This window comes from Triturus cristatus, chromosome 2_1 (assembly GCF_964204655.1).
Source record: "Triturus cristatus chromosome 2_1, aTriCri1.1, whole genome shotgun sequence".
NCBI lineage: Eukaryota > Metazoa > Chordata > Amphibia > Caudata > Salamandridae > Triturus > Triturus cristatus.
Genome location: NC_140581.1, coordinates 97132043 through 97149554, shown reverse-complemented (window position 1 = coordinate 97149554; position 17512 = coordinate 97132043). Strand labels below are relative to the sequence as shown.

The following is a 17512-nucleotide window of genomic DNA, read 5'->3' as shown; positions in this document are numbered from 1 at the left end:
ACACTGGACCAGCACGAGCCCTGCTGGCCTCTGCTGGAGTGAGTCACTCATCACCAAGAGGTACCGCCCAGGGCCTGGACCCTCGGTTGGAATCAGAGAGCACTCCTCCTGGCATAACTAAAGTTTCCATCAATTACGACACAATGCCCCGTAAAACCTCGCCGCACAGCTGCAAGCTTCATTGGAACCAACACTGAGCAATGCCAAGTCACGCAAAGTCTCATAGCACAGCATGATCTGAACTCACTATGGACACCTCGAAGACTCGCAAAGCAATGCTGCACAGACTGTGTTTCGAGGCCACAGTGTATAATCCTTAGCAGGTCAAACGTGGTCCTATGCCCTGCTTGCCCTCCATTGTGGTCTGCCTGAACATATGGCTTTGTCCTGGTCGAGCATGGCCAGATAACCTCAGCTGGCGCTATAGGCCTTTTGGCACTACTTTTACTTAAACCTTTAAAATACAATATCTCCAGTTCTACCGATTGGACTTTTGTAATTTTGGTCTCAAATTATTGATCAAACTCCAATTTATTTTTCAAAACTGGGTGATTTTGCTTGTGTTATGTTTCACTTTATTACTGTCTGTGTGCTGCATAAATTCTTAACACATTGCCACTAAGTTAAGCCATACTGCTTATGTGCAGAGCTAATAGAGGATTAAGCTCACGTTTATTTAGGGACTTTTGTGGTTCACCCTGGCAAGGATTGTGGTTATTGCTTGAGAAGGTTTTCCACCCGCCTCAATAAAAAACAACTTTCACACCAGTTATTATGTGAATTGGGCCTTGGCCATTAAATCTTTTCTTTGCACCTAACATCCCCTCCGCATTCAATGTTTCATCCTAGTGTTATCTCATTTTAGCACCAAGAGACAGTGGTGTATGTAAAACACTTTACAAATACCCCTAACATATCATAACGGTTCCCAAAACTAACTCCTGTTAAAATCTAAATGTCTCCTTGCCCATCCTCAACATGGCCACTTTGACTGGGACTGTGCCCATGAGCAATAACTACTGTGAGTTCAGCTGTTGCAAACTGTATAGTTTCTCCAGCTAGTGAAAATACTACAATATGACTTAGGTACTCCAGCTTACCTTTCCAACCAGATATATAAAAAATGTAATGCCTGTATGTTTTATAATATAGTTATAAACATGTACTTGTATCAAGTGCTTGTGTTATACTGCTTCTCATTTTAATACTTACTTATAATAGTACCAGTGTTTTATGGAAAAGGTTATTTCCTTCAATGAATACAACTCACATGTTGGCATTGCTATAGTTTTTTTCCCATCAAGTTGTGACTTTGGACCTCCAGGTTAGAACCAATGATGTCATTTCCTGAATCCTCAGCCCTGTGTCACAGAGGGCGACAACACATGCCAATCTGTGTAGCCACTGTGGCCCAGTGTGACTGTTGTATCCCAGCGCTTACTATCCGTGTTGCCTGGCAGGCCCAGAGAGAATACGTTTGCAGTGTTATTTGTGAGGTTTTCTGTGAGATTGTTTAGGACAAAAGCTATATAGAATAAAGCACTCTGATACCTTCCGGTCTAGCCAGCGCCATATAAAACTCAAAAATAAATAAATAAATAAACTTCCAAGTCAGCGGATTTTGGCTGCTTCCACATCCCCTCTCAAGCATCTGACATTTGACGGAGTTCATCCAGTGTCACCTTATTAATTTTTTGGTAGTTGTAGAAAACTTGACATTCACCCTACATCTGTTTTTTCCCCACAGAGCCAGTTCGCCTCTTGTCTCCACACAAGAAAATTAAAGCCACATTTAAAAAATCAGACCTAATCAAACCTAATGGGCGCCGATAAGACGCCTGAAACCTTTACTAATGAATTGTAGCCAGAGGGGGGGGGGGGGGGGGGCGGCTGCTCAGCATCTGATCTGAATGCTAATTGTGAAGCCTCCTGTTTGTCTTCTCGTTGCCACAGCATAAGTCACGTGGGACCCATGTCCGAGAGCAGCCCGGCCAGCAGCGGCAGCGGCAAGAGCCAGGAGAAGGCGCTGCTGTCCGCCGACCCCGAGGAGACCAGGTGAGGCCGAGGCCGTCTGGGGGATGCTGGGGTGTGTGTGGGGTCCCGCTCTTATGGCCTGCCCCGGGCCAGAGGTGCACCGCTTGTTTTCACTCGATTCCACGTGTTTTAGAATACTGCATAGCAGCTGTTTTACACACCAGTTCTGCAAAGAGAAGTATGAAAAGATTATTTGGCTGATACACAAACTGTCAACAATACTACAACACAGCAGTCTAGAAAGACTATAACATGCACACTTAGAGAGGCGGTCAGGGAGTTGTGCAAAGGCACTGCACACCACACAGAAATGCACCTCGCTCTACAACAAGTATATAGTGTAAAGTCTCTGTTTACGGCCTAAATTCAGTTTTGAAATGTACAAAGGGCTCCACACTTATATTTGCAATGGCGCAGCTCTCATATATACACTGATTTTGTTTTGAAGTTTTCATTAGACCCATGTTGTATGACGCTGTATGTGTTTTTTTATTTGGGGCTCCACATCTTATAAGAGAATTAGAACGCCTTTTCACCTTGCAGTCTCTTCAGTAAACCCTGGCCCCGGTTTGTGGTGGCCCTTGGGACATAGCAGAGCTTGTCACAGAAAGGATGTTTCATATGTCATCGTAACACGTGCTCTGGCAGCAGACAGGTGTCTCTTTAGATGCTTCACCCATTTCATTGACTAAAATATGTAGTAAACTGAACATATGAAAGGAGCAGCATTAGGCTGTATTCTGTCCCAGTCAGCTTTGAGGTGCCCTTTGATAATATGCCTTAGATATTGAGAGTTTAATTTAGACCAACAACACATTTTAGTATATAGATTACATACATTGAGACTTGTTTGGGTATCTTTAACACCAAACTCACACCTCTACATAAGATCACTGTGTGAATTCTGAGAATGAACCTTGTTTGGCGTCGTCAACAGTCTGAATAATAACTTGATTAAGACATCGCCCCTATTTTTCCTGATATACCAAGCCCTGATAATCCAGTCTCTATGGTAATCAGTCATCAATGCCCAAACCACAGGGAATGTGCAAGCAATAAAGTTCACAGGAATTGTAACAAGTCATGACTTATTGATAAGTGTACTTTGTTCACTGTATGTCGTTCATTTTTGTATGTTTTCCCTCAAAAAATGTTATAAAGTGCATACATACACATGCAGACAAAGAGGGTCTGTTAGTCATGTCTCTTCGTCTATTGGTGTCTTGTGGTGTCATTCATATATGGTTCTGCACCCCATAGCTTACAGTGTACAGCATAAGGCTGCTGGTCAGCCCACTGCACTCATTGTCTCCCCTTGCTATAAGTGACACATTTTGTCTGTGCACTATGTGGTTATCCCTACATTAAGGGGCCAATTACGTTGCAGCCCTTTAGGGCCGCATCATAATGGGACGGTCGGTTTACTTTTTGACCGCCTCATTATGTTGGAGGCAGTCGGAAAGTCAACCAACTGGTCATTCCAGCTGGCTTCCGACAGGCTCGGCCTTATCCGGCCTGTAATCTCAAGGGTGGGCCATTCTGCCCATGAGATTACAATGCATGGTTTCCGACATGGTTCCCATGCCGGCCTGTCTGACATGGAAACCATGTTGGAAAGCGTGTTAGGGGGTCCACAGCAGGGCCCACTTTGGTGCACGACCTCCGGTTGGTGGCCTTGGGGTGTTGATCCCTGCTCCTTGTGGCAGGCACATTGAGGTGCCTGCCACGGGGTGCAGGGATGAACTGCACCACCCTTTCATCAATGGGAGCTTGTGTTACGGCCGGTTTATGGCGGTAACAGGAGCCCCCATTGGGGAAAAGGTTCCATGCGACCAAACTGTATTTGGTCGCATTAATATCAGTCGGTCAGAACCGGGGAAGTGATTCCACACAACATCATAATAAGCCCCTAAGTAGTGCATTTTATTGCCAGAGCTCATGGGACAAAGTTTCCATTTATAAATGTTTTTAAACATTTTTTTTGTGCTAGGGCCCACCATCTGCCCTAGACTGCCTTTCGGCTTCTTGCTCATTTTAATGTGCATAGCGCTCTTTACTTGCTGTATTATTATTTTACCAACCAAAATTGCTGTCAGACCTCTTAAATAGCAAATTAATAATAAACTAATTTTAAAAAAAGCATTCCAAAAACGCCATACAACTTGTGCATGTGTGCTCACATACAGTGTGGCTATCTTAGAATGGTTTTAATTACATATAAAAACAAACCCAAGATGTCTGCCTTTGTACCCGCATGATCGATCAACCGTCTTTGAATGCTCTTTAAATCTTTGCAAAATGGCTGCCCACCAGTGGACATGCATACACATGCATCTGCACATGCAGGAATGCATAATTGTCCACCTTCCAATACTTTTTGCTAAACATTAGAATGACCTTACTGTTTCAAAGTTTCTAATTAATAATATTGAAGTACAGCAAAGGAAACGAGCATTGGCGAAACCAATATCTCTGCAGGCAAGGGCCCATCTATTGGCTTTGCCAATGCCACCAGATAAAAGGTGGAAGACAGAAACAATAGGAAGAAAACTGTTCAACTGAGTATATATATTTTTTTAGAGAGTATAGTTTGTAATAATATTTTGTGTTTCTTCAGCAGACAAGTGGACTGGAACACGTTCCTAAAGGAAAATGCCATCTTCATCCTTGCTGCTCGCCCAAACAGTGCTTGTATCCACCTGCGACCACCAGTATAGAGGCTTTCAGATGTTCATGGAGGGATTGTAGAACAGGAAGACTACAAACTCCACCCGACCCAATGCATGAAGTTGAGAAAGAACATGAAACGAGTGCTTGGGGACATCAACCTTGTCGCTGGAAAAAAATCTCACCAACTGCGTGTTGTTAGCCAGGAATTTGCCGCCTCTCGATTTCCTCTTCTTCTGTGTTTAACGACAAGGCGCTGCATTCTCCTGTGTGCGAGCCCTCTGATATCTCCAACCATTCGCTGTAGTGCTTAGTGTACTGACTGATGGAAAATGGACCATCAAAACACTCAGTTCCGTTGGATCTCCTCTGTCAATTGCCCGATGGACACTTCTGCTATTCCTGGCAAAAACAGAAGCATGGCTTGATGGAGCCTTCTTAACGTCGTTTTCAGTTGTGGAGACTGACTGCATCTGATGGACTATGTAGCAGTCAGAAGCAGGAGGTTCCATGAGTTCAAAGGCAGTTGCGCCAATGTTCGGTAGATGCTCTGAAATTAGGGTCAGTGAAATTGCTCAGTCGACTTTGGTTCTGTGGTGAGACTACTATATTCATGACAGTATCCTGCAGCATCCCTCTTTGTCCCAAAACCCATTTGGTCCCTTAAAGATTGTACTTGCCGAAACCAAGTGAGATGAACTCTCAGCTCCCCATCCCTCTTCCCAGCTTACGTAATATCCTGTACAGCTGACCTACCACCTCGTGTCACCAACGCTGCTGTCAACAAAGTGTAATTCTTTGACCAAGAGATGGACAGTGTTTCATAGACATGAACACATTGTACATTCAAGCAATGGTGAGGCTGTTCCTGTTTGGCAAACATAGAGGGTCTTTATTTCTGAATTAGTATAAGACTGTGGCCTGCCACATACTGAATGGACACGAAGTGCACATTCTTCAACGTACACATACGAGAATTGACGTGGCTGTGTCGGCGCTTGTGGCGTTTTCTCGCTCATTGCATTTCATTATCCGGCTTAATATTTACTCATTGTCATGTAATGGTAACGCATTCCAAAAGGTAGAATGTGGTAAGTACCCAAGAGGTGTCCTAAGCATAACACCACTAGAGTAGGACTCATTGAATAAGATTCCAAATTCTGAGCCAACCCCTTCCACCTTGAGTGAGCTCCCTTCCCTATCTGTGACCTATCGCTCAGTCACTAGACACATATGCAAGTGAGAGTGATTGCTTGTCAGTAACCATAGAGAGATGCAAGGAGCATGTTCATCTTATATGTGATCAAAAGAAACATCACACCCTTCATCCACCACTCTAACTAGCAGTCTCCACCAATGGTACATTGTCCTCAGCAGCAACCATAATTGCACCCAGGTTGGTCGCCTACACCATGGTGCTCAATAAATGTTACCACTACTTCATTCTCATGTTTAACACAAAACACAGACAATATTGGAGGCGACCAAAAGCACAATTCGCAAACTGAAATATGTTTTAAATAACTCTCTTTGAGACATCCACAGATGATGGAAATCACACCATCCAGCTATTCTAATGCTAAACACTTATGTAATCTCCTGTCATTCTACCACAACAAATGTCCACCTATAACCAATGTTAAACTGACATACTGTTGTAGTTAGTCTGAACGCTAACTATTGATAACCAAACCGATCAATAGGGCATCCACCGGGTATTCCTCATCAGCCGCTTACATACATCATTTCGGGCCTGCAACACACCCATGGAGACACTACTTATGAGCTATTGTGCCACCACATCAGTTTTATCAGATATGTAGGACTCATAACAAGCTTCTTTGATTCTTTTCTGATTGGCGGCAGTCAGTGCTGTTTTTGCATTAAATATATATATTTTGGTTTTGTCTATATTAACAACATAAGAAACTGCTGTTTGTTGCTGGCCAACATCACTGAGATAGCAAAAAGAAAGAAATGCTGCTGTTAGAGAACATTTATCACTATCACAGTGACGTTTGACAATGCCACCCGAGTGGAAGACAGCACACCGAGCTAGGACATGTATATTTTGGAGAAGACGAACATTTTAGGTCTTTATGGAATAGCAATCTAGCTTGATTTGTGTCCCCCTGGGCCCCGGTTTGCCATGGAGTACCTCAGGGCTCAGCTATCAGCCCTATACTCTTTAATGCCTACCTGGGGCCCCTGATCCCTTTAATAAAATCTTACGGGCTCGAGGTGGTTAATTATGCGGATGACATTCAGCTAATGTTCTCCTTGGAAGGAGAGCATGCAGTTCCCCTGAACTCTTTCCAGGCATGTATGAGGAAAGTCTCAGACTGGCTGAGAGCCAATTCACTGCAGTTGAATGCCGGGAAAACGGAGTTACTGCATTGCTGTGCAGCTAGACTGCCTAAATATCTCTTGGGTGAGTTCCGGCTTCTACTGGAAGACGCCCCGATAGCGGCAGTAAAAACAGTCCGTAACCTGGGGGTCATGATGGATGAAGACCTCCAGTTGCAATCCCAGGCGAATAAGACCATTGGAACCTGTATTGCCTTACTAAGAGCTTTGCGTCAAATCCTTCCGCTTCTCCCTAATGAGGCCAGATCTCTGGTGGTCTAGAGCGTGATCCTGAGTAGGCTGGATTATTGTAATTCACTGTACCTGGGGGCCCCCCTGTATATCGTACAGGGATTGCAAAGAATACAGTCTGCTGCAGCCAAACTGGCCCTGGGGAGACAACGTGATTCCTCAGTAACACAGGCACTGAGGGACCTTCACTGGCTCCCGGTCAATAAAAGGATCGAGTTTAAATCTTTGGTTATGGTTTATAAAGCCCTTCATAATATTGGTCCGCTACCTCTGTGTGACAGATTCTCGTGGTACGAACCAAAGAGACTCCTTCGATCCACCAGCCAAAGTTTGGCAGTTGTCGCCAGAGTAAAACGCACCAAGATGGGAGGTAGGGCCTTCAGTACGGCGGCAGCCCGCCTCTGGAATCAGATCCCCCAAGAAGTACGTCAAGCCAAAACTTTGCTGAGTTTTAGGAAAGATCTTAAAACGTGGCTCTTTGGCAGAGAATAGAGCGCAATAATTTAGTCCCATCGGCTTTCGTTCTTACTGTCCCAGGTTATCACAGTCTCTCAGCGCCAGGATACCCGCAGGGTGGCAGACAGCGCTATAGAAGAGCTTATACAATACAATACAATTTGTCTTTAGATGAACTGAGATGAAGTCCCAGAGCTGGGCAGCCTGCACAAAGAAGACATAATCTGCCAGTCAATTTAGGATACAGATGGCTCAAATTAAGGATAACTTGCTATTTAGCACAATATTATAACTTGATAGCATGTACTCCTTTGTTCCAGTGTGTTTGTTACAGTTGCTGTTTTATAACAGCAAAAGTGTTTTTCCCCTCATTTTATCTTTGTACAACGTTGACATTTGCTGCCACAATAAGCAACGCCAGGCCAACACTGTGCAAGTAAATGTTTCTGAGCTGGCTGCAGGCCTGCATCTTAATGGACCTGTTGCTTTGGAAATAATGTGTTTTTTGGACGCAAAGCTATGAGGCCAGATCACAGGAAAGTGCCCTCTTATACAAAGGGTAAAAGTGCCATCTAAGCTATAGGTTGTGTCCTAATAAGTCCTCAGACTTGGACAGAAACCAAGGGTTGCTTGTGAGCTGGAGCTAAATTCCATTTCTGTTTTCATGCTAGTGTTAGGATATCGAAGTTTATAGACGAATCACAATGTCTATAGGTAGATTACATTTTTAAGAAGATGGGTTATCAAAGTAAGTTTAAATCACAAATAACATCTTCACAGCATAATCAGTTTCATTCCCAGCTCCATTGACTTCATTTCTTTTGTTATTATTTTATTGCTAACTCAGTTCACGTAAAACCGTCTAATAATCTCCTCTTTACAAACAACTTGTATTTTTATGCTTAACAAACGACACAAATCTACTCACATCCAGAGTGAAGTCATGAGGAAGGCAGAGGTACATATTGCATATCATATCATAGTTTAAAATAACTAAATACCTGTGGTAAACATGTTGACTGTAAATCAGTGGCTAGAATGGTGCATGGCGTTGTAAGTTAACTAACAATAGCTATGTGTTGGTACTGCATTCTGTCGCTAAATGGTATTCCAATATCAATCACAAATTTGTCCATGTTTTTTGAGGCGTAGAGTGGATCTCAGTTCTCCTAAGAACACCATCTTCTTGCTTTCAAGACATTCAAAGCGGATATGTCGGTTCACGAATTGTCTATCACCTGAAAGAATAAAGGACTTGTCCATGGGAATTATTGTATGTAAGCTGGGCTATATAGAATCTGTCTTGCCATCCCTGCCATACGAGCAGACATGATCTAGTGGTTTCATAGCTCATAAATGTGTATGCTGCTATACTTTTGATTTACACCTCAGCCTTATCCAAAACCTGTCACCAGAAGAATAAGCTTTGAAGACATTCAGTCTCCAACAAGGTGCTTCCTTCTCAGCAACTGATCCCCTAGTATTCCAACATCCCATAAATGAAAGAAGATTCTTGATCAAATCATCCAGTGCTTAATTTGTAAAAAAAATAATTACCAGGGCCCCTCTCTGGAAGCCATGGCAATTTGCACCACCCATTTCCCCTGACTGTGGTGTCAATAAAACTACCAATACAACTGCTACCCAACCCACTCCTAGAAGTCTGACAATTCACACAATTCCAAGCCACCCAAAACTATAAGAACAGTGTTGAATCGTCTGAAATGTAATTTTAATGTATATTTAATTTTCAAACACTGTGGTTGAGCTCATCTCAAAAGTGGACAGACAGCGCCACCATGTGGTGGACTTATATTAGTGCCAGTGCTGAGAATTATGTGCCATGCCGAGCACCAGAACCCACCGGCTCAAATTAAGCACTGCAATTACCTTTTTTCAAAGAAATGGGTTAATATTCTATATTTACGAAACTCCTTATTATCACACGTATGTTTATGGCTGTAAAACAAGCTTTCCTCTTCAAATGTATATATTTATATAATTATTTATTTTATTTATGTATTGAGAATTATTTTTTTGCACTTTTTCATTGAAGCATTATTGAGTGCCACCATCACCTTTCCATAGAATATGATACTGTATACAAAGCTGTACTCACACAAAGCACTTCGGGAAGCGCTCTTGTGATGCAGGACAAACTGATGTGCCGAAAGGATGTCGTGCTGCTGCACATCACCCACAGTGTGTAAGGCACCCTGAGCCTTGTTTAAAGTGAGGAGTGATGAGACTAGCTCACTCCACAGGTGCATCTCACAGACATCCTGGATCTCATTCAACTCGTTTATTATTCAACTGTTTTTCAGTATCCATAAAAATAGACAAAATGACATCCACAAACAGGATTGTCAAATTAAAACCTTCTTCATACGTTTGCCAGACCCTGGTAATTCTGACTAGGTTAGGCCCTGGATTACATTTTATTTTATGATAGAGGGTGTGATTGCATTTAATTTATGATAGAGGTAGTGATTGAATTTTACTTAATGATGGAGGTAGCGATTACATTTTATTTTATGATAGAGGTAGTCATGCATCTCCTCTAGTGCAACCTTACTCTGAAGTGTATTTATTATAAACAAACTGCTGTGTATGTATTTATTATGTACTTTGTTTACAGGACTACTATTATTTTCACTCACATATGGACATTTTCAAAAACATCTAATAGCATGATTGTTTGGGAAATGTTAAAAAATATCAGGAAAGCGAAGAGCTTGCCAAAGAACTGTGGCAAACTCCAACGGAGACAGGTATCTTTAAGGTTATGTTCTGAAAATATAGACTTTAAAATATAGAAATCTTGAAATGAAAAAAACAAATTGGGGGATGCAAACACATGAAGCATAAAAAAAATTGCTCTTGGGGTAGATCTCATTCTCAAAGCTCACCAACAGACCATCATAATTTCAGTCAGATTAAGCTCCATCCCACTTTAAATAGACATGTGCTCATACTCACATCCCACCTATTGTACCTCTTTTCCTTTCTTTCTGCCCATTCTTACATGCACCACCAGCCACCCATACTCACTCTCTTATCACTTTCCTATCACAACTAGCTACTATAACCCTGTGGACTACCTCTAGTTACAATATTATTTTAAAGTCATTATTTGGCTGGCTTTTGGAATGTTTTTACATGACATTATTTGGTAGATTCATACTTTGATGTGTTGATATTACAGAAGTCTTCAGTTTGTATTATGGAATGTAGTCTATATATTTTAAGTCTATATCTTCACATAGAACAACCATGATCAGCTATCGTGGAATGCAAAAGGTGGGGTGGGCACCTATGCGTTGTACTGTAAGCACATGTTTAGACACTACTGGCTGGACCAAAGGATAATATTGCCTATTTCAATCGACCAAATAGGTTGTAACAATTTAAAATGGAATGGGAGGATGTACCTCTCCATGGTACACTGCTGTCCCATGAGATGTTGTAGAATGAGAAGCCGGATTGCAAAAACAATGTATATGGATAGAGAACGACTGATGAAATGGGGGTAGGAGAACGTCCAATTCAATGTGTACTAATATGTAAAGCTGGACTAGAATTATAGACCATTGACCTTGTCTACATACAAGCAAACAATGATGTAATACTTGTGAGGGTGTAACAATGTAAACTAGTGTGATAGGCAAACACAATGTAAGCTGGGAAGGATAAACAAGTGAGAGTGCACAATAAAATACTACCTTAAGGACCAGAAGAGGTGTGAAGCTCCTCATTCTATTTTTCTACGTTAATAATGATCATGTGAATATGCTGTTAGCATCCCATGTTTAAAATTAGATTTATTTTAACAAAGATATTGTTACAACTGTAAATAAAATAGTTTTTCCACAGCCTCTAGGAAGGTAAGCATCCTTTGAAGGCCTCCATCCGCCACATGCAGCCAATCATTGCCTTCCGAAAAAGGTAATAGCTAGACTCAGAGGGCCCGATTCACAGAACTAACTTAAGACAAAATCCTAAACTTACTACCATTTTGGTATTCACAGAAGGCACTTACTCATTTTGGTATTCACAGAAGGCACTTACTCATTTCGGTATTCACAGAAGTTAGGAGTCCTAACTTTAGGACTCCTAAATGCCTTCTGTGAATACCGAAAGTCTTAAAATTAGGATTTTTCTCAGTTTAGTAGTAGTATAGTTAGGACTCCTAACTTTAGGACTCCTAAATGCCTTCTGTGAATACCGAAAGTCTTAAAATTAGGATTTTTCTCAATTTAGTAGTCCTAAGTCTAAATTTAGGACTACTAAATTAAGAAAAATCCTAATTTTAAGACTTTCGGTATTCACAGAAGGCATTTAGGAGTCCTAAAGTTAGGAGTCCTAACTATACTACAACTAAACTGAGAAAAATCCTAATTTTAAGGCTTTCGGTATTCACAGAAGGCATTTAGGAGTCCTAAAGTTAGGAGTCCTAAACTTAGGACTACTAAATTGAGAAAAATCCTAATTTTAAGACTTTCGGTTTTCACAGAAGGCATTTAGGAGTCCTAAAGTTAGGAGTCCTAACTATACTACAACTAAACTGAGAAAAATCCTAATTTTAAGGCTTTCGGTATTCACAGAAGGCATTTAGGAGTCCTAAAGTTAGGAGTCCTAAACTTAGGACTACTAAATTGAGAAAAATCCTAATTTTAAGACTTTCGGTTTTCACAGAAGGCATTTAGGAGTCCTAAAGTTAGGAGTCCTAACTATACTATTACTAAACTGAGAAAAATCCTAATTTTAAGACTTTCGGTATTCACAGAAGGCATTTAGGAGTCCTAAAGTTAGGACTCCTAACTTCTGTGAATACCGAAATGAGTAAGTGCCTTCTGTGAATACCAAAATGAGTAAGTGCCTTCTGTGAATACCAAAATGGTAGTAAGTTTAGGATTTTGTCTTAAGTTAGTTCTGTGAATCGGGCCCATTCTAATCAAAGTGAACAACTTGGATGACACATAAAGTCAAGGATGATGACCAAAGTGTGAATGATTTGCTGTACGGAATGGTCTACTCAATCAATCTATCTGGATTTGGAGAACGCGGCTGCTTCACCCGTGAGGGTTTTGAGGTGCTATGGGGTCCTGCTGTGGGATTCCGCTGCCCGTTCCTATTGGTTGAACATCCAGATCTTGAGGTTCTTCCTCAACTGTTGGAACGGTGTAGCTGCTCTGAGGTGTAAGGGGAGGGTGTTCCAGGTCTTAGCCACCAGGTGGGAGAAGAAGCGGCCTCCGCTGTTTGCCTGAGGGATGTGCTGGCAAGCTGCTAGAGAGAGGGATCTTTATCACAACGTCAAAGAAGGTGAAACCTACTGTGGCCACCAAGGCTTAACATTTTAAAGATGTGGTAGAGGTTTAGCTGATAATACCACAATATAGAACCCTCGGGTCTGAACTATGAGGAAGAGTAAGAGGGGTTATCCAGAGAAAGCCTTTAGCGTCCCTTGGGGTGTCTCTTTAGTAGTACGAAATTCCTCACCCACCATAGTTGGCATGCTTCATCATTGGGATTCTCTTCGTGATGAGATGCCTAGTCCAGTCACAGGCTACAACCCCCTCTCTGAGAGGGAGGAGCTCAGGGATGTTTTTGTTCCTAGTTTGGGATATACTAAATCCACCAATGATGAGTAGCAAACTAGGTTAGGTAACATGCTTAGCACAAAAAAGTATAGTGATGGTGAAAAGATAAGATAAAACTGGCTTCCAGGTACTAACCACCTTTTGAGACCTGAGTAGGTCTGACCTCGTACTACAAGGGACAGATAGGAAAGGAAGGTTAATAAAGGGCTATCGGTTGGTCCTGACGAAAACCGTAAAGACACAGGAAACCGCTGCAACATGTTGACAGACATGCAGATCGGAGAGGTGAATGGCCATTAATCAGCCCTATCACCACCATCCTATGCTCTTTCTTTTTAATCCTGACTGGGCAGTCCAGGAATAAAATATTAGAAAAGACATTCCTGAGTCAGTTTTAAACTCTACATTCTGCATTTACTTTTTTTCATTTGATCCTCACTATTGAATGTTTGTGTTGTCTTCGCCCTCCCTTTTGCTCCACCCCAGGTGTTGGTCTGGGCAGATGTGTGTCTAGGAAGCCCTATGATGAAGCATGCCACAAAATTGTGTTGGTGAGGGCAGTTTTTCAAACCAAAAATGTTTGCCACTTAAACCTGTAGCATAAAACATTTTTTTAAATACTTTTTTTCATACTCCTACTTCTTTGGTGTGTTTTGTGATTGATAGTGAAGATCAAAGTAGGATTGTTCCCTCTTTCCCCTTCATTGAATGAGATATAATGAGGAAAGGCAGCAGCCCCAACCCTCCTGGGGCCACCAAGACTTTCCTTCTGGAAAGCTGCAGTGAAGGTAAATTTTGTGTTTTTGATGTTTGGTGCGTACATGAGTGTATGATGTATATGTATTTGAGTGAGTGAGTGTTGTGAATGGGTGAGTGTGTGCGTGTGTAAATGCATGGGTGTGAGTGAGTTTGTATATGTAGATGTGGTCTCCCGAGTTCCGACACCTCACTGCAAAAATTACCAGCCGCCACTGCTTAAATTTGTGCTGTATGGTAAAATCATATTGAAGAGAGCTTGTGACTATTAGGAGGGTTGCTGCCTTTTGAAAATTATATGCTACAAGCAATCAGTGAGGAAGTAAAAAGTGTTTTTCTCATGCCATTGTTGCTGTTCAGCACAAATAAACCCAGATTTGGCCTTAGCACTTAGTAATACACTTCTGAATGGGTGTCAGGAATGGGAAAGAAGTTAGGGTACTTACAGATGTAGGCCTGGGTGTTTCACCTGTAGCACACGATTAGAAGAGGCCAAGCCTAGTGATTCTGAAGAGTGGGACACTTTAACTTCCAGGTTAAGGGGTGGGCTTTCTTGGGCATGAAGACTAGAGTCACTATATGAAAGTACCTGTTACATCAACTAGATCCTGGCAGCATTTCCTAGTTTGTTCAGCTCTGTCACATATTCGGCACTGGGCCTGTATCCTTATGGTACCGGGGCTAGTCACTGCACTCTTCTGCCAAATGAGAGGTCAGATTTATTTCCTCATTGATTATAATATACTTCAATTCATAGAGTGCTAAAATCCTAAATGTTTGTTTCTCTGTGTGTTTATCAAGATTATCAAATAGTGGTTCCTTGAAGACCTTTGAAAAACCAACTATGAACTGGTGGTCACACAAGAAAAACTGAAATGAGGAAACAAGAACTAATGAACAGCAATCAACAGTGAGTTTCTTAATCCTGAGATCTACAGGCAAAGGTAAGTATATAGAAAACAGGCACAGAGACAGTTCAATTGGATTTCCATCAACTGCCAAGAGAGGCCAGTGTCATCACTTGGTCATCCTTAGGTCTTGTTACTACTCCTCTAAGCCTAGAGGCAGACGTGGCAGCCAAGATTAGAAAGAAGGTAGTAGAATGCAAGTCAGAAAGAGAAATCGACCAAGATTGGCCATATGTATTTCATGTGATGGAAAATAACTGTGTACAAGATTGCAGTGCAAGTGAGAATTAAAAAGGGAGTTGGGAGGGAGATTTTTTTTTTTAATAGGTATCTCTCTGCCAATCCAATTAAAAAGCGTGTAGCGGCAACTTTTTCTTGTGTGACCACCAGTTCATAGTTGGTTTTTCAAATGTAATGGCATAGGGGATTTGAACTGTATGTTGGTCGTTAAATTGTTCCCTTAGAGCCTTTTTCCTTTTGGAAGTTATTGTTGATGTCCTTGAAGACCTTGCCAGTTGTTGGCACCATTCTGAACCAGTATCTCCGGTGTCTTTCCAGTTCCCCCCATTTCTCCTGTGGTTCCTAATAGAAGTACCTTTACATTATACTCTGGTTGGATCAGGGGGATATTTAAGATTGCCGACTTAATACCATTTTAGAAAACACTACAGCTCATCTAATCCTGATATTGGATTGAGCACAGGGCCTAGATGTAGACCTGTGGCCAGGCTCAGTGCACAACCAACTACAGCTAGCCACCCCCATTGAGCGTAGGTCTTTGACCACACAGCTCATTTATCTTTTGGGGATTGGTGCTGGAAATCCAGGGCAACCTTCCGGCCCAGGTATTGCTAACCCAGGACAGGCTTTTTCACCCATGCTGCTCCTTTAACAGTTCGCAGTTCTGAATTCATATCTGAGGTACCTGGACAGATGATGTATGGGTCAGAAGTCTATTTGATTTTTTGTATTTGTACCAATAGGGCTCTTTAAGGATTCTGTACTATGGCTTAGTGGGCGGGCCCATCCCTTCTCTTTATATGACCTATTAACTTCTTATTCTGAGCGTGGGGACTGTGCCCCATATCTTGAAATGGCAGCCACATGAGAATTTTTTCTCTTGCCACCAAACAATCAGAACACTCCAACTCATGAATCAAACTCTTTCACAACAGATCTGAAAGGGGCATTAGGAGAAAAAGGCTCCCTCATCCAATTGGATCCCTTTAATTTTTTTAATTCTTAGATTCACAGCCAAGATATACAAAAGTGTTAACACTTTAAAGCACGCAATGCAACTATTTTAAACACTTCTACCTAAAAAAACTATTGAACAGATTTATACCAGACAAATGCATGCATATTGAATAAAGTTTTACTTTAATGCCAAGTGTGGTGGAAATCTGTTCAGCAGAATTGCCCGCTAGGAGCTAAAACGGGAAATCACATCTTTATTTAACCCACCCTTAACTTTTTTACCCTGCATGAATCTCAACAAATATTGTCAAGCTAGATCTTAGCTGAATACACTAGTGATTGCCAAATTCGTGCAAATCCCTACCTGGGGTCAAAAGGCTATTCAAAAAGTACGTTTTCAAAAATATATATATATTCACTGAAAAAACCATAGGTTTCAGGGACGTTGTAGTTAGTTGGACATTTCACTCCTACAAAACCATAGAAGTTCCGCCGTTATAGTTAGTTCAAATAACTATAACTCGCGCCCCCGCAATGTACTGCTGATGACGTCACATATTACATCATTCATGACATGGTCAGTGACATCACTGATGACATCTCGAATGACATCACTGATGACATCATCCAGTGACTGTGAGTTTCTCTAAAGTTTAAATATGTATTATATATATATACATATATACCAAGGTGTACTGGAGAATGAGTGGGTGTATAAGTGTCTGGATGGAGGATTTATTAGGTGCGTAACTGACTGTTTAAGTGAGTGATTACATGTGTCTTACTGAATGCATGGGTTAGTGACTAAACTGTGTGAATGTCTGTATCAGTCTGTCTGAAGTTGTATAAGATTCTGCATGGGTTGGTCAGTAGCTCCATGAGTGTGTATATGGGTTATTGATTGGTTGCCTGAGTATTTGTATGGGTGTTAGAGTATGTGTGTGGGTGGGTGGAAGGTGTATGACTCTGTGCATAGATGTTTGAGTGGTTGATTCACTGGGTGTATGGGTTCAAGAGTGCATGTGGAAACAGCTGTATGGATGGGTGAGTGTGTGTATGGGTGTGTTGGTGAGTGAATGGATGTCTCAGTGGTACATGTCCAAGTAACTACATATGTAAAAGGCAGTGTATGTGAAAGTTGGAGTATATAAATGACTATATGTCAGAGTCAGTGATTGTGAGAGTGGCTGTATGGATGAGTGTGTACTCGTATCAGTGATTGTATAAGAGAGTAAGTATGCATTTCTTTATGTTTAAATAAGTGATGTGGTGTGTGTATAACTGTGCAGGTCAGTA

At 41.6% G+C, this 17512-nt stretch overlaps 1 protein-coding gene across 2 annotated transcripts in view; it reads left to right on the top strand.

Annotated features, from left to right (window-relative positions):
* PHF24 (PHD finger protein 24) overlaps nt 1-11481 on the top strand; it is a 477165-nt gene extending 465684 nt beyond the window's left edge. The window contains exons 7-8 of one of the 2 annotated variants that reach the window (XM_085628310.1): nt 1954-2055; nt 4655-11481. In XM_085628310.1, the coding sequence (XP_085484436.1) occupies nt 1954-2055; nt 4655-4751 (199 nt within the window). In that variant the 3' untranslated portion in view covers nt 4752-11481. Of the gene's footprint in view, nt 1-1953; nt 2056-4651 lie in introns of both variants that reach the window. The other variant, XM_085628303.1, reaches the window with a different exon arrangement.
* Nucleotides 11482-17512: the final 6031 nt, after the last annotated feature.